The sequence below is a fragment of the Mus caroli genome, unplaced genomic scaffold (genome assembly GCF_978045245.1).
Source record: "Mus caroli unplaced genomic scaffold, Mus_caroli_1 scaffold_9, whole genome shotgun sequence".
Taxonomy (NCBI): domain Eukaryota; kingdom Metazoa; phylum Chordata; class Mammalia; order Rodentia; family Muridae; genus Mus; species Mus caroli.
Genome location: NW_028227264.1, coordinates 92,264,737 through 92,290,422, shown reverse-complemented (window position 1 = coordinate 92,290,422; position 25,686 = coordinate 92,264,737). Strand labels below are relative to the sequence as shown.

The 25,686-nt window shown below is 40.8% G+C and overlaps 1 protein-coding gene across 1 annotated transcript in view; it reads left to right on the top strand.

Moving 5' to 3' along the window:
* Cfap54 (cilia and flagella associated protein 54) overlaps positions 1-7,834 on the top strand; it is a 284,591-nt gene extending 276,757 nt beyond the window's left edge. The window contains exon 68 of the mRNA XM_021174289.3: positions 7,166-7,834. Coding sequence (XP_021029948.1) covers positions 7,166-7,285 — 120 coding nt within the window. The 3' untranslated portion in view covers positions 7,286-7,834. The remainder of the gene's footprint in view (positions 1-7,165) is intronic.
* The last annotated feature ends 17,852 nt before the right edge of the window (positions 7,835-25,686 follow it).

Sequence of the window (25,686 nt, the reverse complement as noted above, 5' to 3'; positions counted from 1 at the left end):
ATATATATATATATATATATAATGTGGTTGCTTGGGATCTGAACTCAGGTCTTCGTGCTTGGCCAGCAAGCCAGTTTGTTGACCAGCCATCTCCCTAGGCTCCCGACACTTATGCCTTCTGAGGCAGCCTGAGTTCAGGTACTGGTCAGTATCATAGCACAGAGCCTTGACACCCACTGCCACAGTTCAAGATAAACTGAAGGGCCAGTCTATGTTGCCCATGTTTTCACCCAACTTCCCCTTCTGCCCAATGTCATTTCCTTCATCTTCTCCGTGTGCCTTAATCTTGTGATCATTTGCTAAAGTTAGTGAACTTCCAGGAGCTAAATTCCATCTCAGCATATGCTTTCCAAGGGCAGCGATCAGCTTTCTAGCACTAAAAGGAATATCTGGGGTAGTGTTTATAGAAAGTAAAAGATTATTTTGACTTTAAGTTTCTGAAAATCCAGTCCATGATCTACTGGCCCTATTGTCTTTTGTCCTGTAGTAAAGTAACACAGTATTCAACAACAACGACAAAAGGGGCCTTATTAAATTTTATGTCCAAGGATATGTTCCCTTTAATTCTCCCTTCCAGCACCTGACTATGAGAACCACAGACCCTTGAACTTGCATTCAATCCAACATGTATGCCCTGCATGCTGTCCTGTGTGCCCTGTGTAATGTCCTATGTGTTTTGTATGCTGTCCTGAGTGTCCTCTGTGCTGTCCCGTGTGCCCTGTATGTTCTGTGTGCTTTCGTGTGCATGCTGCATGCTGTCCCCTGTGCCCTGTATGTTCTGTGTGCTTTCGTGTGCATGCTGCATGCTGTCCCATGTGTCCATTGAAAAGCCTACCTTTCTGACAAAAGAGAGCAACTTCAGAGATTTTTCTCTAGATCTTGGAATCTTGAGCAATCAGGATGAACCTTAAGATACCCAGCTTCAACTTTCCCTGTTTCCTCAAGGGTCTCTTTTGCTCTTGAAGGAGTGTTTTCTTAAACAATTCTCTATAAAAAGAAATGGTTCAGTGGGAAAAAACCCTCACCATGCAAGCCTGATGAGCTAAGTCAAGTCCCAGGGACTCACATGGTGGAAAGAGAGAACTGACACCCAAAGTTGTCCCCTTATCTCTTGTATGTGTGCTGTGTTGTGTGCACATGCACATACATGCACATATGCATGCACAACACACAAACAAACAATAAATTCTTAAAAGCATGCACTTGTAATTAAGAAGACACTGTCAACACTCCCACTTTCCACCAAACAGACTGTCCTTTCTGAGTCCAGAGTGGGTTTAAAGGCAGAGTGTGCAGAATGGGAGCCATGGAGGGAAATATCCACAAAGATATTCATGAGTGTATGTTTCCTCACTCACTTTTTTTTTTATTGCTGTGATAAACATGACTAAATGCAGTCTGAGAGAGTAAAGGGCTTACAATGTCCTGATTATGATCTGTTATGAGAGAAGTCAAAGTAGGAACTTGAGGCGGGAACCTAGAGACAGGAACTGAAGTAGAGGCCACGGAGGAGTCCTGCCTGTTGGCCTTCTCCTTGTGGATCTCTCAGATTGATTTCTCACACAGCCCACAGTGAGCTGGGCCCTCCACCAACAATCACATCAAGAAAATTCCCCTCCAGGCTTGCTTAGCAGCCATCTCAGGGAAGCAGTCCCTCAATGCAGATTCCCTCCTCCCAGATAATTGTAGCTTGTTTCAAGCTGACAAAACCCAGCCCCACACAGCCTTAGTTTGCATAATACTTAGGTTTGACTGTTACATGGATTTGTTTGTTTATTTGGTTGGTTGGTTTGTTTGTATTTTTGTGTTTTAATCAGAGTTTAATGAAACCCAGTGTGGCTCAGTAATGTATATATCTGAGGTGATCCAAGTATTGAACTTGTTGTACATTTTTCCCCCAACACCAAATGGATCTATAATTCTCCAACACCAACTGAGCATCCAAGAGTTAACGTAACCCAGAGTTAGCAGGGAATCAGCAAGCTAAGGGCCTCAACTCATAAACGTTCATTTATTCACCCCTGCCAGCTGCAAGCAGAGTGTACACCCCGTTCACGTGTCTTTCAAGCTACTGACTTACAAGTGGCTTCCAGCTTCAATAACTAGTAAAATACTCAGAGCACCCACAGTCGCATTTCATCACTTTATATGATTATTGGTATGTTAGAAAGGACACCATGACCCAGAAACAGAGGCAGAGAGATGCGCACACCAGGCAAGGTCTTGGAGAAAGGATGGGGTATGCCTTTATGCCTTTTCTAAAGGTGGTTTTGTCTTCAGTCTACCTCATGATTCCACTGGCAGGAACCTCAATCAGGGTTTTATGGGAGACCCATTATGTAAGCCTGCTTGTTTAGTTGCTGATGGCCTGAAGGTGTGGGCACCATCATGGTGAGGATGCTGGCTAAGGAAGAATCTGTTCTTCTATTCTTAGACAGCATGCCAACTGTCTGCACATGGTTTTCCCCCACACGTTAGACTTTTAATATCCAGTTTTCTTGCTCTATTCAAATTTCCTTTTGCAATAACATCATTTCATTAAAATTTATTATTAAAAGATTTCTACCATCTCACAGTATGGCTGTTTGAGCCCCTATTATATTAAAAAATACTTTTCTGTCATAGTTAAAGTTTGATTAACATAAAAATTAGAGTGATAAAAAGATAAATTTCATTCTCTGATAAGTGTGGGGTTTCCCGCAGATGAGAGAAATTATACAAAGGTCCTGTCTACTTCTGAAGAGTTGTGTGTTGTCTCTGTCAGGACGGGAGGAGTGATACCATTCTTGCTGGCATGGGGGATGGAGGCACTTGAATCAAGTACAAGAAAACCAAACACATCTAGTTTTTTCTCTCCCAGAACTGTAGATTGTTACCTAAGTTCTAAAAAGAACTTTGGAACTTTCTCAATAGATGGGTCACCTGTCATTCACATTATTGATTTTTAAGTGAGCCAATAGCATAGTATCATGTTATCCTCTATCCTCTATCCTCTAAGATGGATGTTTTCCCCAGCTGGGAAAAACAATCCAGTCGGTCAGTTAACAGGTAGGAAGTATGGTAGAGAAACCTCCATGTGAGATGTAAGCTTTCTTTCTTACTTTGGGGCTATAAAATCACCCCTCCTGTGAATCCTGCACAGTACTTTAAGATTTTTGAAAGAAAGCAATTACATGCACCCATCTCTCTGAACGTAAAATCAGTCAAAATGACAGTACCAGAAGAACCAAGCCAACCCTATGAGGGGACAATTCCCCACATGCTTCCTTCATTGTTTAACATTTAGAACCAAAGAGGGTGACTGGCATTGCACCTGAGGGAACCAGCAGATGTTACAGGGTAGCTATTTAAAAATCAGATTGTGAAAAATCGTAGATTTTTAAAATCATATACCCTGCTATCATTGATTTATTTTAAGACACAGTCTCATTCTGTAACCAATGCTGCCCTTGAACTTGGGGGCAGTCTTCTTACCTTAGCCTCTCAAGTGTTGGCTATGCTATCTTGGGCTGGGGATATAGCTCAATTGGTCGAATGCTTGCCTACCATGCGTGAGGCCCTGGATTGTAGTGCCAGCACCATGTATACCAGGTGTGCTTCTCCAGGCCTGTATGAGCACTTCTGATGTGGCAGAGGTAGGAGGGTCAGAAGTTCAAGGTCATCCATCAACTATATAATAAGTCCGAGGCTAGTCTGGGATTCAGTGAGGCACGTGGGTGAAAGGGAGTTGTTGACATGATTTTGGTACAAAATTTTATATAGAGACCCCACTTGAAAAAGAACAGCTCAGAGGCTTGAGAGATGGCTCAGCGGTTAAGAGCACTGACTGCTCTTCTAGAGGTCCTGAGTTCAAATCCCTGCAACCAGATGGTGGCTCACAACCATCTGGAATGAGATCTGATGCCCTCTTCTGGTGTGTCTGAAGACAGCTATGGTCTACTTATACATAATAAATAAATAAATAAATAAATAAATAAATAAATAAATAAATCTTTGAAAAGAAAAAGAAAAAGTACAACTCATAAGACAAAGAATGTAAACTGGACTGCAGGCATTTAGGGAATCATTAAGTGGATATATGAGAAGACCAGGAGGGAAGGCAAACAGTCACACATACCCAATGAGGATGGGCTCTTAGATAGCACTGAACTAACTGCCTGTACAAATCAAAGAGAAACTGGCTACTCAGTACAAGCAGAGCAAAGCCTTGTACTTTCACAAGGGGACCTATGGGGCTCAAGGTGGAGTGTTAATAGCTGTCGGGGATGTTGCAGTAAGAACAGAGAGGGGCAGCTGGGCAACCACAGAACTCACGATGACTGAAATCTCAAACGGAATTTTCAAAATGTGTGAATGTATGGAGCGCCTGAAAATCTCACACAGGACTAGTAGGAAGGAAGAATTAGGATTCAGTTTGTTAGAAGCAGCTTATAGTAACACACACACACACACACACACACACACACACAATTTATGTACTGTACATTAATAGCTCAGTCAGAAGTTTACCTCAATGATTTTAATCAGTAGTAAGAAAGTACAGAATAATGTTTTAACATGGTACCAAGAAGCAGAATTTGAAGTTCTTGACTGTATTCTAAAAGTCTTTAAATACCTCTGGTGTTTAGAGTGGTCAACATGAGCACGGTGGGGGGTGGGGGGGATGGGATGTGTCATCTTAGAGTAATTTGTTCCTCTCGAGGACAAATGAGGACACATGACTCTGGAGTGACAGCTGTCTTTATTCTACTCTTGTGCTGTGAAGGTGTCACCAGTGGCTTCTATAAAGGAATTGGTGAAGGTGTCACCAATTATTCTTCATCCTTTGACAAATGGCCCCTTGTTCTTGAAGTCTCAGTGACAAGGACCAGAAGTCAAAAGGCAGTATCTGTACTTAGCATGTGTTATGTCACCAAGCTAACTGTAACTTAAATAAACTTAGGTGGCCACTTAGGTTATGTTTTGTTTTTGTTTTTTTAAATCCCTGTATTTAAACTGGAAAGGATGTGATAGTAAAAGAGATATTACAAAAGGCAGAACAGCTAGCTATCTTAATGCTAATTAATATTTCTTTGTATTCTACTTTGAAAGTCATCTATAAGGGTTAGTAAAATGGGCATAAAGACTGAAGATAGATAGCTCAGTCAGGAAAAGCAAACGTAAGGATCTGCCTGCAGTCCCGAGAACCCACTGGGGGAAATTCACACATCCATAATCCCAGCACTGAGAAGCTCAAAACAGGAAGACCCTGGGCTTGCTGACAGCCAGCCTAGCCTAGTCATGAGCCCCAGGCCAGTGAGACAATGTCTCAAAAACCAAGGTGGATGGCTCCAGAGGAATGACACTAGAGACTGAAGTCTTGATGTCTTCACACATGTAACATATTCATATATGCACTTGTGCATACATTAACACACATGTGCATTCTAATTGAACAAGCATATACTGGAAATGCAATGATCCTACTTTTTTTAAAATAGCAAAATCCATTGTCTTAGTTGGTGTTCTATTGCTATGAAGAGACATGATGATCATGGCAACTCTTATAAAAATCAACCAATTAAGTGGGACTTGCTTACAGTTTCAGAGATTTAGTCCATTATCAGCATGGAGGGAAGCATGGTGGTCCTCATGCAGACACGATGCTGGAGAAGTAGCTGAGTGTTCTACATCCTAATCTGAAGGAAGCAAGAAGAGAAAGACACTTGGCCTGGCTTGGGATTTTGAGCCCTCAAAGCCCGCCCCAAGTGATACACTTCCTCCAACAAGGCCACACCTTCTAATTCCTGTCAAGTAGTGCCACTCCCTAATGATTGAGTATTCAAATACATAAGCCTATTCAAACTACCACATCTACATAGAAACCATTTCCCAAGCTAGAATATTGATTACATAATGATTAAGGAAACTGAGTGTGTGTGTGTGTGTGTGTGTGTGTGTGTGTGTGTGTGTGTGTGTTAGTTTCTTGTCAACTTGAAACAAACTAGAGTCATCTGAGAAGAGGGAGCCTCAATTGAGAAAAGGATCCCCATCATACTGGTCTGTAGGCAACTGTGTGGGGGCATTTTCTTGACTGGTGGCTAATATGGAAAGGCCGAGCTCACTGTGGGCAGTGCCATCCCTGGGCAGTGATCCATGGTTATATAAGAAATCAGTCTCATCAAACCAGTAAGCAGAGTTCCTCCATGGTTCTGTCTCAGTTCCTGGCCCCAGGCTCCTGCCTTGCTTGAGTTCCTGTCTCGGCTTTTTTCCATAATGAACTGTGACAAGGATATGAAAGCCAAAGAAACTACTTCCTCCCCTAGGTGATTTTAATTATGGCATGTATCACAATAATAGAAAGCAAAGTAATATAATACATGCCTCTTCATTATTCAGTTTTAAAAACCAGGAAGTAAAGAAAAAGCAAAAGTCATCTCTCACCTTTAGATTCATTATGCCTGCTTGGGAATAAGTTGATGAATGACTCATTTAACAAGCAGTCAAAGAAACTTGTCCTCTAACATCTTACCAGGCGGTTACTACCTGACAGCATTTACTATAGATGAACATGCAACAGGGTCGGGGATACCTTCCTCTCCTGTCAATCATTTTTGCTCCTTCTCTTATAATCAGTGCTGTGACTATAGAGGAAGTCTGTGCTCCTACCTTTTAGTCTGTTTAGGGTGACTTTGGCTGTACCGGCTCTTGGTCACAGAAACCTGGAGTCTCTTTAAGGCAGAGTGATCTCAACCTTTGTGTCCTTACACTGTCTTGGTGCGTGTGCCAGGTCTTAGGATCAAAGGAAGAGTGAGAGATATTCAATGAGCCAATCAATCTAGTATGAAAAACAAAGTCAGAAGTCAGGTGCAAGAAATTATCTTTATCATCTCCATCTCTATCTCTCTATCTCTAATCTATGAATGTGTGTGTGTGTGTGTGTGTGTGTGTGTAATGTCACTTGTTTTTATTTGTCTTTAAGAGTATGTGAGATTTTATGAGTGGATGTATACTTTTCAGTAGAATGTAAAGTATAAAGTGGCATATGTGATATATCACCATGTGGAAAGCCAATATCTAAAACATGAATGTTCACTGCCTTTGCTATAACACTACTGCATGAAGTATACTTCACTCAGTAGTCTGAAACAGCACATCTCACATAGACTTTTGTTCTTTTCCCCAGGTTCCATTTGACGTCTCCCTGCCTGCTATATTCAGCCTCGAGAGACTTTTTGATCTTGCGAATGGTTGCATCGTGTCAGTAGGAAGCCTTTTCAACTGGGTGGTATCAATTATTCAATGAGCATCCTTTACAGGGTAACTTTTTAGGGGGACTTCATTGTTACTCACCTTTTTGTTAGAAATAAATTTCTAAAATTTTTAATCTCAAAAATACTAATATTTCCTGTTATGTTGAACTGAAGAAGTTTCGTTATTTAGCTTGGGAAGATCATTTTAGCCTTATATGGTACTTGCTTTAGAGGGCTTCTCAGCAGAGAATTATTGCAGTATCTTTGGAATTCTGTAGACCTGGGTCTATGTTGGACCATCACCACCTGCTTGCTCCGTATCTCTAAAGAATTAGCTTCAATTCTTATGCTTTTGCTTCTTCATCTATAGAATGGGGATATGAGTATCGATTTCATAACTGCTGGTATGTACTAAAGTGAGTGAAGTAGCAAAATGAGGTATGCATCTCAGGCCTGATGAAGTAAGAGACCATGGAGTTACATTTGACTGGTCAACTGGAGAGGGACCAGGCTTTTTGACTGTTCACCTAACATCTAACAATGCCATATGCTAATCCTTCCTAGGCTCTGACACATGAATGGATACTTGTAAAAATAAAATAATCAAAACTAATGTGCAACCTTGTGTCTGTAGTCAATTTATAATTAGTACACATCCACCACCAAGTTCCAATGTTTGGGGATACTTGAACTCAAGTTTTCTTATGCTATTATATAAAAGAGATAAAATTTTAGCAAGAAGAAAAACACTGGGCATCTGAAACTTTACCATAAGTTTACTAGCAGTAGGACGACTCAAGGAGAGCAGAGAGGGGCACGAGAATGCCTTTGGTGAATTTGCTATGTATCCAGAACGTGTCAAGTTTCGACGCAAAGGGATATTCACTCTAAAATATGAACTACAGTGAAGACTGCATCGGTAAGTGATAGAAAACTGTTAAGGGTGGATTTGGAGAGGAGAAACAAATTCCTGACACTTAGAAGATCGTGAGTAAGAAGGATCAAGCAGCAGGGTGAGTGACAACTTGGATCATAAAATACACACATAGGATAGAGAGGGCCATGAGAGACGAGAAGACTAACAAGAAATCATATCACAATGGAAGGAAAAAAAAAAAAAAAATCGAGCTTAAGGTGAATGGCCCTACCAGATGATGACACCCACACATAAAATTTACTCCAGTAAAGAAGCCACGTGGATGGCAATGGCTACTCCATGTTCTTTGGAGGAGAATGGCAATTTATGAATGTCTCTGCTGTGTTAGGGAACAGGTTTCCACTTCTCAATACAGGAAGCTTAGCATGACATAAAGCTGGACCTTCTAGGGCCAAGAAAAGTCAGCACATTAGCAAAACTCTCACACATAACATACAACATGGCAAGCAAGTAGGGCTATTCAGTTAACCTCTTGTTAACTTCCCACAATGCACTACGGTCTTCTTTCATCCTCTACTATTAAGCCTTTACCAGTTGGACACTTGATTCTTCTTATAAATATTAGTAAATATAACTTCATACACCAATTAAGAGCCAAAGAACAATGTCTGGCACTCCGTGGAGGTCATTAACATTTGCTGAGTGAACAGCCAGATGGAAAGATGCTTGTGATCCAGGCAACATGATGCATGGGCCTATAAGTAAGAGAGAGTCCTTACAAAGACACTCAGCAATCATTATCTAAACCTATAATCATCTCAAACCCTAAATGCCAATGTAAGAATACAGTCAACAACATCTAGGTCAATATGGCACCACCAGAACCCAACTACTCGATGACAGCAAGACCTGAATATTCCAACACAGCTGAAGCACAAGGAAACAGACTCCCTTAAAGAGGGAGTCCAGGAAGTCACCAGAACCTCCATCACCATTTACCCCTTCCATCGTTGCTTACCCTTTCTGGACCATTAGCCATACCTAACACTGGCTTAGTTGTTACTGCATAGGACTTGCATCCCTTTGTCATCACAAAATGATCATGATGCACATTGTCTTACTGACCCCACATTACAGAAGATGAAACAGAATTATGAGGCAGTTAGGTCACCTGTCCAGTGATTAGGGTTGTTGGTTTAGACTTGCAGCCAGAATTGGAATCCTGCCCAGAGAATTTTTGCTCTTAGGGTTAAGTGGAGTAGCTCCTACTCTTGCTCCTAGGCTCTGGGACCTTTGTAAGTCAAGAGGAAGTGATACATAGCTGAGCCTCAAGTTAAAAGCAGACCATGTGCTTTAGGAATAGATAGCTTTTAAGTGATCTGTAGACCCGGATGAGTGGATGCTCTAAGAAATATGGAGATGATCTGAGAGAATGTTAAACCATGTATATGTGACTGCCTGAGAGGAAGACGACATGTCCCTTCCAATCACTGCAGCTAATGCTGAATTTTAGTGTGCTAGAAAAGCTGTCCCTTCCCTTTCTGTTGTTTACAGGCGCCTTTCTTCTCAGGTGTTGTTTTTACTTGAGTGACACGCTGTCTATGGCATGCCAGACCCTGAAGTACAGTTTCCTCCATTTTAAGCCACCATTCTGGAAACCCTCTACATCCTCTAAAATAAGAATGGCACTCCCTGTTAAAGCTGGAACAGTCAGTGCCAGACACGGAGGAAATAAAGAACTGGGCTGAAGCACAAACAAACCAACAAACAAAAATTCAAACTCTACCAGCATAAAGAATGTGTTGATTTCCAGAAATGCCTTGCGAGATCTCTTTTAAGACCAAATTAAAACTTTTGCAACTGCTTTTATCTTTTAAAATCCATCTACAGTAAATACTTGCCTGCAGACACCTGCAATGGTTTCCACTTGTTTAGTGATAACAGAGACAGCGGGAAGCAAAGGAAGAGAGGGAGAAAAAAAATAAAACCAGGGGAAAGGAGCCCAGGAAGGGAAGCCATTGCCTGCAGCTAAGGTATTGGTAATAGAAGCCAAGAGTTTCCTGTACCTGACTTATTCCTCAAAGGAACTGATGCTAAATGTGTCTGTCTGCCAGCTGTTCGGATGCTCAAGTGCAGTTGTGTGGCTCGCTGCACAAAGGGCACCTGCACAAGGGTGTGATGTTGACATCACAAATGCCTGAGCAACAGAATGTGAAACATTTGTGACCAAGTTATGGAAATGAGCATCAACCTACAGCCACCACCCTCCTAACCCAATTAAAAAAGAAATTGAAGGGCTGCAAGTGACATAGCTATATATTAGCAGTGTCAAATTATACAGCATTTAAAGTTAAGTACAGTGCCACAGTATTTACTGGTGCATGCATACATACTAAGTTTTTGAAACACGAGTTAATGGTTGGCAGGGAATTCCAGCTGTTGTCTCTTGTTGGACAGAGAAGGAGAGAAAATAAGCTTTAGGGAGAATTCTTAAGAGGTTTCGCTTGTGTTTTTAATTTTCTTTTTTCGAGCCAAATATTTGTTATGTAAGTCTCTCAGGTTTTGCATGCATATGTTTCATAAATTAAAAAAACAAAACAAATGAATAAAAACAGTCCTCTCTTTCCTCCCTCATCTTTCTGGTTGGCAAGCTTGGGGCAGTTGCTGTCTCCCATACCTGTCAACAACAACTAAACACAAGCTGTGATTCTGGTCTCACATGCGGCTACAACTCAGGGCTTCACAGAGCTGGTTATATTCATCTTCGATTTTAACGACAACTAAAAATCGTTTGAAAACTCGTGTTCATCTATATCAATATGCTCACTTTCAGAAAATCAATCTATGAAAATATTAATTTTTAATATCAAGTAGCAGAGCCTTAATAAGCTTGCTTAATAGGCTTGATTCCGTGGAGGCAGAGCCCCTGTGCAACTCCTATCAGTTATATGTCCCCTTGTTATAATTTAAATGATGTGATTTTCCAGAATTAGATCGTGTCAAACCTTTCCCATGACTTGCCTGTTGTATAAAATCAGTAAAGTCAATCTAACATTCATACTTTCAATGTTTTAAATATTTATAAAGAAGTTTCTCTTTAACAAAGACTTGCTTTCAGTTGGTTTTGTTTTTTTTAACAACTTATTTATTTTTTTATTTATAGGAGTACACTGCAGCTGTCTTCAGACACACATTAGAAGAGTACATCAGATTCCATTATCGATGGCTGTGAGCCCCAATGTGGTTGCTGGAAATTGAACTCAGGACCTCTAGGTTCTAGGTTCCTAGGTCCTTCTAGGAAGGGCAGTCAGTGCTCTTAACCACTTAGCCATCTCTCCAACCCTTGTTTTCAGTTGTTACTTTCTCATCAGTAATGACTTGCTCATGAGTTGCAATTCTAACACTAAAAATTCTCATGACAACCCATTGTTTCTTGTCATAAACACCTGCATGTTAGAGAGGGATGCTTGAGGGGGAAAGCTGGCTTGAGAGGCCCAGGAGTTTTATTCCAAGTACATTGAGACTTTGGAGACGGACAGAATTAATTGCAGTTGCGAGTGAATGGCACTTGCTGCCCTCTGCTGTCCTCAGATGCTTCAGATCTCACCTTTATCTATTTTGTGTTCAATAGCTCAGTGAGCGGATCTGGAACCAGAGCCTGCTCCAACACACGCATTCAGCTTTGAACCCTCCTTTTTGAACCACCCACAGTGTGGAAACTCAAGAGATTTCTTGAGTATCCCAGGATTTCTAGTCTCCTAATTTTACCAATTCAAATCTCTTCCTCGAGATTCATAGGAACATCTTGGGCTGACTTCTTTCTCATCATTATAAAATGTAATTCAAAACTCATAGAATTTGTAAAATGTGGAAAGGTAGAAAGAAAAAAAAAGTTAGCCAAAGTCTACTATTATGTAATAACCAATGTTAATATTTAAAAATATTCCACCAAATTTGTCTTATTATCCTCCTAATAGGCAAAGATAAAGAGTTCAAACATTGACTAGACTAAAGATTTGAGACAACCATCTGTATTCCTTACGCATAACATAGATAGGCCTTTCTGGGGCTTATTGGCCAGGAAAATGGTCAAGTTGGGAGTGTTTAGATTTGGTGGTTTGGATGAAATGCCATAAAATAATGAAGATGTAATTAGGTCCAAAAGAATTGTCCAGGATTGTTCTTTTTAGTAATAGAATGGTACAACATAAAGACAAGAAGTCAGGTCTTAAGTTTGTCCTTTAGAGGTTGGCCAGTCAATCTCCCTTCCTCACATACTTTATTGTCTCCCTGACAAACTTTGCTCATAGATTCAAACATGCACTTGTTCATTTGAAAGCTCCCCATCTCCATTTGTTGGATAGATTTAATTCATTCTGTGAATTTTTCTCACTCTTTTTAATTAGAAAAAATATTCCCAAACACTCACTGTATTCCAGGGACAATGCACACAGTGAGTGGCCATCTCTTCCTTCAGTAATACATCTGATCCAGCAATCCTACTTCTGTAGATATATCCAGAGAAAATAGAAATCAGTATATTAAAGAGGCATCTGCACTCAGATTTTAATTTCACTGTTGTTTACAGATATAAAAACAAGACGTCTATCACCTGATGAATGAGTAAAAAGAACCCCCAAATCACAATAGTCTACTACTAAAACTTAAAAAAAAGAGGGAACCTTGTTCCTTCTGACTTCGTGGCTGAAGCTAGAAGATATTCTGTTAAATGAAATAAAGCAGTCAGAGGAAGACAAATATCAAAGGGCCTCACATCTCGGCTTTTATAGAGTTGAGCTCACTGGATGAACTCTCTGGATGGCATGTGCTGGGGGCCAGGGAGGGGTGGCTGGAGACATGTTGTTGAAAGCATATAAAATTTCATTTAGATAGGAAGAATAAGTTTAAGAAATCTATTGTACAAATTAGTGTCTGCAGTTAGCCACAATATATGTAGTATGGAAAATGAATAATTTTAAGTCTTCTCACCACAAAACATGTACACGAATATATATGCTTATTAGCTTGACTTAGTCATTTGAAATCCATATTTCCTGCATGATACAAACACATATAGATAAATTTGTAAATGAGAGAGATTCTGTATGTATATGAGAGAAATCGTTTTGAATGTGTTAATTACTTTGTTTTTCAAAGCTTACATCTAATGGCCCATATTCCTTGGCCTAGGCATCTCTCATACCACAGTGTCTCTGTTGCCTCTTTTCTAATGCTTCCATGAAACATACACACATGCTCTTCTTAGACACATTCAGATTTGTTTAGGCTGATTATCATATTTACTTGTGCTCAAGGAGCAAGCAAGGCAGAGCTCAGGGAAGAAGGTAAGTTATATCTCTACTTTGTAAAGAGGTCCTTCTTTAATGTTAGATTTTCATTTCTTTGACTACTAAAGCTTTATAGTTTTCTTTTTTTGTTTTTATTGCACTATTTTCTACCTTCATTACCTCTTCAGGCTGTGGGATGTGTGACAAAACTTTTCCTGGGAAAAGACAAGATGCATATCTGTTCACCCCAGATAGGGAACCCACACAATACCAAAATATAGATAACAGTGAGACGTCCAAAAACCTCGGGAACAAAAATTTTGATTCCCTGGGAAGCATACTGGACTCCTTAGAGGGAGACACTGACAATAGGCCTTTAGTCAGTGAGGCCCAGGAAGCACAAGTCTGGAGCTGAGTCAGCACCTGGAACACTTAGCTAGAGGAGATAACAAGGCCAGAACAGAGCTGGTTTCTAAAAATTTTTCAAGATCTTATTAAATATAATGAAACTAACATAGCAGTCAATCAAAGTTGTACCAGTGTTCTTGCTTTGCCCCTACCAATCTTATTAGAGGTTACATAATTCTTCTGGAAAATTCTTCTAGTCCTGAATTAAAGGGGTCCTGTAAGCTCCTTGAGTCATCGTCATTTTGATGAATGTTTGACCCCTACCTACTGGTAATAAACGCTCATTGCCTTTGCATACTATTTGAGTCTTGGGTCTTTCTTCAGTGATTCTTGGACCACCTTGGTGAACCAATGAGTTTTCTTGGGGTTACTTACAGGAACAGAAATGACTCACAGACAAGTGCATCACCAAAGTCTACCCCAGCATGGGTGACAGTTTATCACAAAAACTGGGAAATATGGAGCACATTGCATAGCCTGCAGGCAGCTCACCAGGTAGGAACTGATAAATCTCTTTCCAAGTGACTGTGATATAAGCCTCTTCCAGGCAGCTGTACTGGTCTCAGAGTCTTCCTTGCAGCTTTTGCTCTTTGGAGAGGGGAATCTTCATCACAGCTTATCTCTACTTACTAAGACAGGGAGGGGCCTAATGAGTCTGTTCAGTTTCAGGGAATTCCTGACGCTATTTTGAGTTGTTTACCTCTCTGCTTAAGTAGTTACCCTGTAGAATAGAATGTATCAATCTTAGAGAAAACTTAAAAACATGGAGGCCAGAAAGGGGTGCCAGAGTCTTTGGTTGAAGAGTTGTCAGTACTTCTGAGCCCACTGATAGAGGAGCTGGGATCCAAACACTGATTACCTGATAGAGCAGTAAACACACTTAACTGCTGAGCCATCTCTCCAGCCCCTCTCTCTTCATTTTGATTAATTTGTATGTTCATCTTTTTCTTAACTCCAAAGATCCCTCAACACCAAGGTTATTAACCCTCTAAAAAGTAGCTGGTTGGGTTTGTTTTGTCAGGTTCTCAACCTTTGTATATAGTTCAGTGTTTCTTATTTTTTACAGAATGGCAGTTAAACAGAAATCTGGGGGGCATTTTGTTATTTATAGTCAGAGTTGTTTAAACAGGGCTACTAAGGGACCTTAGATGTGTGGATTCACTACAAGGATAAGATTAATTTAGTTTAGAAAAGAAAAATCAGACATAAAAACCAGTACAGGTAGGGAAGCAGTATAAGCTGAGTGAGCTAGGAACTCCGTGCTTTATTGTGTACTTAGTGAGTGAGATGGTTGGGTTTTGTTGTTGTTGTTGTTTTCTTTCTTTTTAATGACATCATTTACTTGGCCTTCACTACAGTTAGCACTAATTAGGTAGTAGGTGATCATATGGGTTATGCTAACAAGCAAATTCATCACAAACAAGATGGATGGCACTTTGAGAGGAAAACAGACATCACCCTTAGAGCATGCATGAGAATTCTGAATCTCAACACTAAACCCCCAAAAGGATTTCCCATGAGTCCTTACAACATCATACAATAAAGAAACACACCTTCGGCCGTAGCCTACAGCAAAATGCAGCATCTTTCCCAGATCAGTGCAAGGGTTTCAGACTCCTTTCCAAAGGATGTATGTATTTTAATTTTGGAAAATAATATTTGCTGCTTCTTGAAGGAAGCATGCAGCAAGGGAGGGCTGTCAAGGGAAGAAGTATGTTCTTATTGATCCTTTAAAAAGTTTTGTTTCCTTTGAGAGAAAATACTTCAATGTGGTCTATGATTTAGAGCAGTTTCACTGGTTAAAATGCTTTTCAAATGTATGTGGGTTGACCCCCAGAGAAGCACGTGGGATGGCTATTTTGCAAGACTTCAAAGGCTGATGTTTTGAGCAGCTCAGTGTAAGTGGGATTAGTCTTGGTCCCGAATTTGGGGTAAGTGTATAGACAGGTAGCAGGGCAGCAACCCCAGATATACAAAACACCTTGAGTTCTGCCTAAGGGAGAGGGACTATGTCAAAATTTGAGGCAGAGAAAGAAATGGCTCCTGAGATGCAGAATGCAGATTCTAGCCAACTCCTCAGTTAGGATTTCTGATTGGGAAAAAGTATTTTTTTCTGACATGAAAATATTTTTAGCTGATCTGATTTTAAGAAGATATCAAAAACACATGTTTAAAAGAACCACACAGGTGGGCCATTCAGTCCATTTCTAAATTACATGTTTATATCCACTTTGAGTCTTCAGGAAACTAGCATGGGGGCTAGAGACCGTACAGCAGTTAGGATCACTTGTTGCTTGTCCAGAGAAGGGGTTTGATTCCCAGCATCCATGTCCAAGGGATTCAAAACTGCCTTGAACTCCAGTTCCAGAGAATCCCATATCTTCTTCTGACCTCTTGTGTTGGTAAGCACTCACACTCACACAGTCACATAAATAAAAATAAAATCTTGTTTAGTTTTTAAAGAAATAGTCAGTCTATACTTGAACAGGACAACATGGTGGGTAGGAGAGACAGCTCCGACATCAGGTGGTTGGGATTAGACTTGCAGATTTCCTACTTAACATACAAATGAGCTGTGTGTGTGTGTGTTGTGTGTGTGTGTGTGTGTGTGTGTACATGCACATACATATGTGAACATATAGAGAGGTTAGAGAAAGATAATAGGTTGTCTTCCTCAGTTGCTCTCCACCTTATTTTTTGAAACACTCACTGAACCTTGGCCATTGGGTTTCAAGGCTCTGCCTTTCTCTGCTTGCCTCTCACTTGGGATATAGACCTATACGACACCCCCCCCTGACTCTTTATTTCTGTGGTAGTGATTGGAAGTCAGATTCCATAGCAAACACTTGATCAGCTGAGTCATACACCTGGCTGTTGGGCAAGTTTTTTCCCCAACTTTCCTGCACTCCAGCTTTGTCATCTGCTAAGTGTGGGATATTGCACCTAGACAGACAGTGTCTGGCACATTGGATGCTCACTAACAGTTATCTCTGACTCTTACTGCATTCTTCTTCACTCTTTATGTGCACCTTTCAGTGATGCCTAGTTATGCCAATAAAGAGCAAAGGAGTTTGTTTTGCATATATATATATATATATATATATATGCATATATATATAAAGTTCTACTTACACCAGGGTCGATTTTATAGAATTCCCATCTGCCAGTAACACCTCAAAATTCTAGGCCATAAAACAGGGCAAGCAAAAAGACACCATCAGTAAGACAAAAAAACCACCAACAGATTGGGAAAGGATCTTCACCTATCCTAAATCAGATAAGGGACTAATATCCAATATATATAAAGAACTCAAGAAGGTGGACTCCAGAAAGTCAAATAACCCCATTAAAAATGGGGCTCAGAACTGAACAAAGAATTCTCACCTGAGGAATACCGAATGGCAGAGAAGCACCTGAAAAAATGTTCAACATCCTTAATCATCAGGGAAATGCAAATCAAAACAACCCTGAGATTCCACCTCACACCAGTCAGAATGGCTAAGATCAAAAATTCAGGTGACAGCAGATGCTGGCGAGGATGTGGAGAAAGAGGAACACTCCTCCATCGTTGGTGGGATTGCAAGCTTGTACAACCACTCTGGAAATCAGTCTGGCGGTTCCTCAGAAAATTGGACATAGTACTACCGGAGGATCCAGCAATACCTCTCCTGGGCATATATCCAGAAGATGTCCCAACCGGTAAAAAGGACACATGCTCCACTATGTTCATAGCAGCCCTATTTATAATAGCCAGAAGCTGGAAAGAACCCAGATGTCCCTCAACAGAGGAATGGATACAGAAATTATGGTACATTTACACAATGGAGTACTACTCAGCTATTAAAAAGAATGAATTTATGAAATTCCTAGCCAAATGGATGGACCTGGAAGGCATCATCTTGAGTGAAGTAACACAATCACAAAAGAACTCACACAATATGTATTCACTGATAAGTGGATATTAGCCCAAAACTTAGGAAACCCAAGATATAAAATACAGTTTACTAAACGCATGAAACTCAAGAAGAATGAAGACCAAAGTGTGGACACTGTGCCCCTTCTTAGAATTGGGAACAAAACACCCAGGGAAGGAGTTACAGAGACAAAGTTCGTAGCTGTGATGAAAGGATGGACCATTTAGAGACTGCCGTATCCAGGGATCCATCCCATAAGCAGCTTCTAAACGCTGACACCATTGCATACACTAGCAAGATTTTGCTGAAAGGACCCAAATATAGCTGTCTCTTGTGAGACGATGCCGGGGCCTAGCAAACACAGGAGTGGATGTTCACAGTCAGCAATTGGATGTATCACAGGGCTCCCAATGGAGAAGCTAGAGGAAGTACCCAAGGAGCTAAAGGGATCTGCAACCCTATTGTTGGAACAACAGGATGTACTAACCAGAACCCCGGAGCTCTTGTCTCTAGCTGCATATGTATCGAAAGATGGCCTAGTCGGCCATCACTGGAAAGAGAGGCCCATTGGACTTGCAAACTTTATATGCCCCAATATAGGGGAATGCCAGGGCCAAAAGAATGGGAATGGGTGGGTAGGGAAGTGGGGGGCGCTATGGGGGACTTTTGGGATAGCATTGGAAATGTAACTGAGGAAAATATGTAATAAAAATATTAAAAATTAAAAATAAAATAAAATAAAAGCTGAGTAGTACTCCATTGTGTAAATGTAAAAAAAAAAACAAACAAAAAACAAAAACAGGGCAAGCAATTATAAAATCAGAATTAAAATAATTGTTCAGAGCCACCAAGGGGGATGACTGAACAGGCAGAGCCTGGAGGAAGCATAATCCTTGAAATCTGGGAACAAACTAAGTGAGATCCACATTTATCAGCTCTCTCTCCGAGGACCTTCCTCCTTGTCTCGTGAAGTGCAGTTGTGTGCTGCTTAATGACAGAGGTGCATGCAGAGCCATGCATTGTTACTTAATTTCATCATACCCTCATCATTATAGGTGAGTTTACAGAAGCCTGAACGTTACAGCCTACCACACACACAGGACATATAATTGGATTTGCTCTATTGTCATATAACAGCAAGCAATGGGTATGTCTGCACAACTATCCACACACACATAGGAGTCATGTATAGTGTCATCAGTTTACAATGACTCCTGTATCACCAAGCAATAGGAATCTCTCAGCGTTATCATAGTCTTATGTGGTTGTTGGGATATATAATTGAACAGGCATCAGAAATATGGCTCTACAAAGGAGAGGGGATCAGGAAGAGGGAAAGTGGTTGGACTGAAGGTTCAGTCCTGCTGAACAGAATCAGAACCCTCCCTGCTGAAAGAGATGGCCTGGAATCATGCAAATAGATGAACAAATTGTACTCAAATTATTGCTTGATGACCCCAATGCACAGCACCTGTCGAGCCTTTAGGGCGCTCAATGACAGGCAATGGCTGTAAGAACTGGGCGGATGTGGGCCTGTGTACCAGAGGCTTTCCTCGGAGATCTCTGGCCTGGCCTGGTGCTAGAGTTCCGGCGAAGGGAAGCGAGTGTGGGCAGGGAGAGGAGGTCACTTCTGCCGCTTCTGCTTCTGCAGTTCACTCCACTTCCATCTCAGCCGTGCCTTCCAGGTTCCTTGGCTACTCTGGGCAGCCCTGCAGTGAGTCGGGTCGGGCTGGGCCAACTAAAGTCTGACTAGTCGGTGAGGAGTGCGGAGGAGCTTCAGGCAGCATTTCGGGAAAGCAGACCTCTTCCCAAGTGTTACAGCTCTTTGGACAGAAGGCTCGGCGACTGAGTAGTTCTCACACACCTCTAATCCTTCCAGATAGGATTCTTATATACAGTTTTGGGGTGGGTAAGGGTCTGACAAAAGGTACTTCTCTTTAGTTTGGTCTGAGAGCTTTGGGGAAACCTTGTTGCATGTGAGAGGGATACTCCTACTTTACTGATGGCCACATACCTCTCTGGGGGCGGGGGGGGTATGGGAGGCTGTAGCTTGGCGACAGGAGCCAGGGACCCAGGAAGTGTGGCCAAACTCCTGCTGTCCCATGCAGGTGGGGAATTACCACCCACTGGGTCACCGGGGTTCCATACCTTTGATCTACTAGGGACCAGGCTGTTTGTGCACAGTCCACTGCCCCACAGGCAGAGATTTCAGCAGACGCTGCAAAGAAAGTTCTAGAAAATCAGTTTCCATTTCAAGGCAAGGCAAGTGAAAGAACCCTACTGAATTTCTTGTGCTCTTCATTGAAACCTAGGAGCTAGGACTGCAACTGAGAACTAAGGACAATGCAAAACTAAGCCAACACCATCAAACCTCCCCCAGAGGGACATGATTTGACAGTCATTTAACTCAGTGCTCAAACCAAACCCGATGCTCTTCACAGGAAAGCAATATGTCTCCTGCAGTTTAGTACTCCTGTTGTGAAATGTGAAATTAAAAACAACTGTATGTAGAAGCAACAAGGAAAGTGTTATTCATGGCTAGTGGGGGGTACGGGGCAGAGTCCCTCAGCAATCCCAGACAACAGAAGCAGGACAGTAAGTCTTTTAAATCACAACGATGCATGTGTAAGCTCTATTGGAAAAGACTGATATAGGGATGAAAAGCAGAGTTTTGTCACAGGAGATCTGGAAATGAAAAAGAACTCAGTAATGCAAATTCTAGACTGGAAACTTCACCTGAAAGTGAAAATTTATTGAATTAACTTTAAAAGCCAACAAACACTGTGGGAAGAGGACAGTGTCCTTGAAACCAACCAAAACAAATTAATTATTACTTGGCCCAGGGACTGAGACTATTAGGAGGTGTGGTCTTGTTGGAGGAAGTGTGTCACCGCGCAGGTGGGAAAAGAGAGCTGCCTCTTTGCTGACTGAGGATGCCAATCTTCTCCTGTTTCCCTTCGGAACGAAATGGAGCACTCTCAGCTCCTTTCATGGATCTTCCTGGATGCTGCCATGCTCTAGCCTTGATGATAATGGGCTAAACTTCTGAACCTGTAAGCCAGCCGCCATTAAATGTTGTCCATTATAAGACTTCCCTTGCTCATGGTGTCTCTTCACCACAATGGGAACCCTAACCAAAACAATTATCTACTTGAGGAGAGAGACAAAATAATTATCCTTAATAATTGCAAGCCATGCAGGATGGTCGGTCATGACACATGCCTTTAATCTCAGCACTCAGGAGTCAGTCAGGGGTAGGTGAATATCTGTGAGTTTTTGCCTGGTCGACAAAATAAGTTTCAGGATAGCCAAGGCTGTTACACAGAGAAACCCTGTATTTAAAAACAAAACAAAAAAAAAACTTAACAAAAATATTTAAATTAAGGTCATGGTCTGGTGGTACACATCTTTAAGCCCAGCACTCAAGAGGCAGAGGCAGAGACAGATGGATCTCTTTGTTCAAAGCTAGCCTGATCTACAGAATAAGTGCCAGGATAGTCAGGGCTACCAAGAGAAACCATGTCTCAAAAAACAAAAAGAAAAACAAAGATTTTAAAAAATTGCAAGCCATGGCAGCTTATATAACCATATCAAGTGTGCTTTGGGTTGTATGTATGTGTGTGTGTTCACAGGTGGACATGTGTTTGTGTATGTGCACACACTTAGCCTAAAGGTCAGCTTCATGTGTCATTCTGTAGAATCCATCTACACAAATCTCTCACTGGGTCCTGATAAGACTAGACTGGCTGGTTAGTAAACCCCAGAGATATGGCTGTCTTCACTCTTCACATGTCTTCACAATGGAAGGATGTTCAAAAGTACATGAAATTGAAGCCCTAGAAAGAAAGAAGGGAAGATAAAAAAGTTATTTCAAAATATGATAGAACCTCAGAAAGGCATATATTTTGTGTTTCCTTTCATGTGGAATCTAGATTTTAAAAAGACATGAAGGAAGGCATTATTTCGACAGCAGTAGGGAATCATTGGGGATAGGCAAAGGAAACAAGAATGTGACAGAGGGTGAATCATCAAGCTACATTATAGACATATAAAAAATACCATAATGACACTCATTTCCTAAAATATACAGCAATAACCATAAATTATAAATGATAACGGTAAAACCTATTCTCAGTTGGATTTACAACACTAAACACACTCATATTTGGGAATTCTAAATGAATACCACAGAAGACAAAACAAAACAAAACAAAACAAAACAAACAAACCAAAAACCTAAGTCACAACGGAGCTTCTGAAAACAAAGGAAAAAATAATCTAAACTCCAAAGAAAGTGCCAAGTTCCAGCCCCAGGTTGAAGAGGAGTTCTGAGAGAAGGGGTGTCTGGAAGCAGTGAAAACAAAGGATGTGAAGTCAAATCATGATGGTGGTTCTAGATTGCTCTTTGTGTGCTGCTCTCTCAATACACCTTTCTGTTGCTATTCTAAAATCTCTCTGGATAGCTTATCTCTTGAAGATCAAAAGTCCAGTCTTTATTTACATATCAATTCAGTCATTACCCCAGGTTCACTTTTGACTATTTCATGAATCAGCATCCCAAGACCCCAGCCCCTTGATTCTTAGAAAGAGACAGGAAACACAAGTACAGACAATAAGATAGCTGGGTGGGATCCTGCACTGAAATTACCATTCTGACAATGTCTGAACCTAAATTAGCTCTATCCCAGGCTGACCTTGAACTCAAGAATCCACCTGCCTTGTAAGTATAAACAAAAAAATTAGCTGGGTGGGATCTGGCCTTGTGATCACCACTTCCTAAATTTCTTTATCTCCTTCCATAGTCTTTTTCTGACAAGCTGGCTTATAGTGCAGCTGCCTCTGTTCCTTTAGATCTGTGATGCTCCTTATACAATTCATATTGCATGCTTATGTTTTGCATAGTTGAAGAATTACATATTTTTGAACTCATGTTCTCAGCATTCTTTCCCACAGCCTTAAGGGCTGTCCTGAAGGTCTTAGCATTTACCATTTGGCTGAGACATAGACACACCCTCATTTCCCAGACTCATGCTGTCTCTGATTATCATGGAGTGATTAACCTTGGCACAGAAAATTCATTGAATGAGGAATGTGAATATATGTACACTGTTATACACACAAGTCTTGCACCCACAGCAACCATCAATACTTGTGGAGGCCCATTCCCTGCTGGCTCTGTTCCACAGGGAAGAACCATGTCATGCTATTCCTTACATGACTGTGCTGGACTCAGCAAGAAAGGACTCATTACAAAACTCCAAGAATAAGAAGGATAAGAATGAAAGCCAACTTCTCATCAGAAACATTCAAAGCTAAATGATAGTGAGTTTTCTTAAAAGTGTGGGTATAAACACTTGCTGTTCAATCCTATGGCCTGAGTTAGGTGGATCCCATGGACCTATGTAAAGGTGGACAGAGAGAATGGACTTCACAAAGTTTTCCTCTGACCTCACTTATGTACCATGGTATGTGTGCACCCACTTATTGGATATATATATATATATATATCCAATATATATATATATATATATATATATATATATATATAATATATATTTATATATATATATTATATATATATATTATATATTATATATATATTATATATATATATTATATATATATTATATATTATATATATAATATATATATATTATATATATATATATATATATATATATATATATATATATTGGATATATATATATATATATCCAATAAGTCAATAAATAAGCTGACTAGTCTAGATAACTCACACCAGATTTATATTCAAGCATGTCACTAATTATATTAGATGTAAATAGACCAAAGCTTCTGATGCCTTATTATAGCCAAGTATTATACCAGGAGTTGGGGATTTGAAGCAAGAGTATTACTGTAAATTTAGGGCTAGCCTGAGATACATAGTGTATTCCATGGTAGCCTGAAATACAGCCTCTCTTTAACCTCTTCTTCCACTCCCCCCAAAAGCAGAAATTGTATGCACTACAGGTTGAAAACAAAGGATAGATACCATGTAGTCACTGAACCTGAGAAAGCTGCTGTGGCTCTCTTAATAATAAGGTGTGTTTTATGTACTTCTTACTTATTTTTATTTGTATCTGTGGTGGTTTGAATGAAAATAGTGGCCACAGGCCCACAGAGAGAGGCACTATTATGAGGTATGGCCTTGTTGGAGTTGGTGTAGCCTTGCAGGAAGTATGTTTCTTGGGAAGGGCTTGTAGATTTCAGCCACTCAAACCAGGTTCAATATGTCTTTCTCTTCCTACCACCTACAGGTCCAGATATAGAACTCTTGGCCCCTCCAGCACCATGTCTGCCTGTGTGCTGCTATGCTTTCCACCATGACAAAAATGGACTAAACCTTTGAAACTGTAAGTCAGTTGCAATGAAATGTTTTCCATTATAAAAGTTGCCATGGCTGTGATGTCTCTTCACAGCAATAGAAACCCTAAGACAGTGTCTATGTCAGTTCATGTATGTGTGTGTATGGGTATGTACATGTATAAGTGCTTATGTGCAAGTGTGTGTGTGTGTGCACGTGCACGAGTGCACATGACTTGCACAGAGGGCAGAGAAGTATATCAAGAGTTTTCTGTCACCCTCTGCTATTCCTTTGAGAGAGGGGCTACCCCTGAATCTGGGACTCATGTTTTCTCAGTTCCATTGGAATACAAAAATTCCAGTGATTCTCTGTGGGGTGGGAGTGGGGTGGGGGAGTAACCTGTCATGTTACAAGAATGCTAGCACCCAAAATCTGATGCTCATGACTGCACAGCAACCACTCTTAAATGCCGAACCATTTCTCAAGCATCTCAAGTTTCTTTCCTACATATCTGTTCAGTAGTTTCCTCAAAGGAGGACTTTGCCTTGATTAGAAAATCATTTTGACACTCAAACTAGACCATATGTACTCTGGGCCACAGATAAGGGCTAATTTTGATGCTTCAGGGAAGCAGGTAAAACTACTTGAGGAGGGTGACATATCTCAGTTTGCATAGCAAACAGTCTTTCAACATGCAACTTATAGTATAAACAGCCAGGACTGTCTCAAAATGAACAAGGTCCAGGCAAACTGGGATTTTTTTATCCTGTAAAAAGAGGTTCTTTGTCTTGGAGATGGGAGAGTAAGGGGGTAACGAGGGAAGAGGAAAAGAGAGAGCTGTGAGGATGACAGGTTGCACAGGGGAGAGAATGAGATCCTTCAGTGGTCCCTTGGATCTTAGGGAATGCTGCTCAATCCCTAAAGCATATTTAGGAAGCTAATAGTGATGGACAGGGGGTGAAGACATTATTCATTAAGTATATGATATTTGGGTGTTATGGATCATGGAAATATTGTTTTGGTGACTTTGTAGAAATCATGAGATGGGTTCTGGATATCCATGAGTTATGGAACTGGGGATCCGAGTCAAAATGTATTCCATGTCTTAGCTGGTTAGTTTTTGTCAACTCAAATTTAGAGTCCTACCTATAAAGAAGGAACCTCGCTGAAGAACTGTCTCCATCAGACTGGCTTGTTTCTGGGTACATTGCGTTTTCTTGGTTAATGATTGACATGGGAAGGCCTAGCTCCCTGTAGTTGGTGCCTACTGTGGGGGATGTCCCCTCTGTATTGAAGGTGTGTCTTAGAGTTGTCTGAGAGAGCATGCTGAGCAAACCTTTCCACGAAGCCCCTGCCTTGAGTTTCTGCCCTGTCTTCTACATATCTTTTCAGTAGTTCCCTCAAAGGAGGACTTTGCCTAGATTAGAAAATTGTTTTGACATTCAAACTAGACCATGTGTACTCTGGGCCACAGATAAGGACTAATGTTGATGCTACTTGAGGAGGGTGACATATCTCAGTTTGCACAGCAATCAGTCTGTCTTCCTTGGTTGATGTAAGCCAAATAAACTCATTCCTCCTCCAAGGTTGTTCTGATCAGTGTTTGATCACAGGGACAAGAGAAGCAAGCTGGAATGAGGTT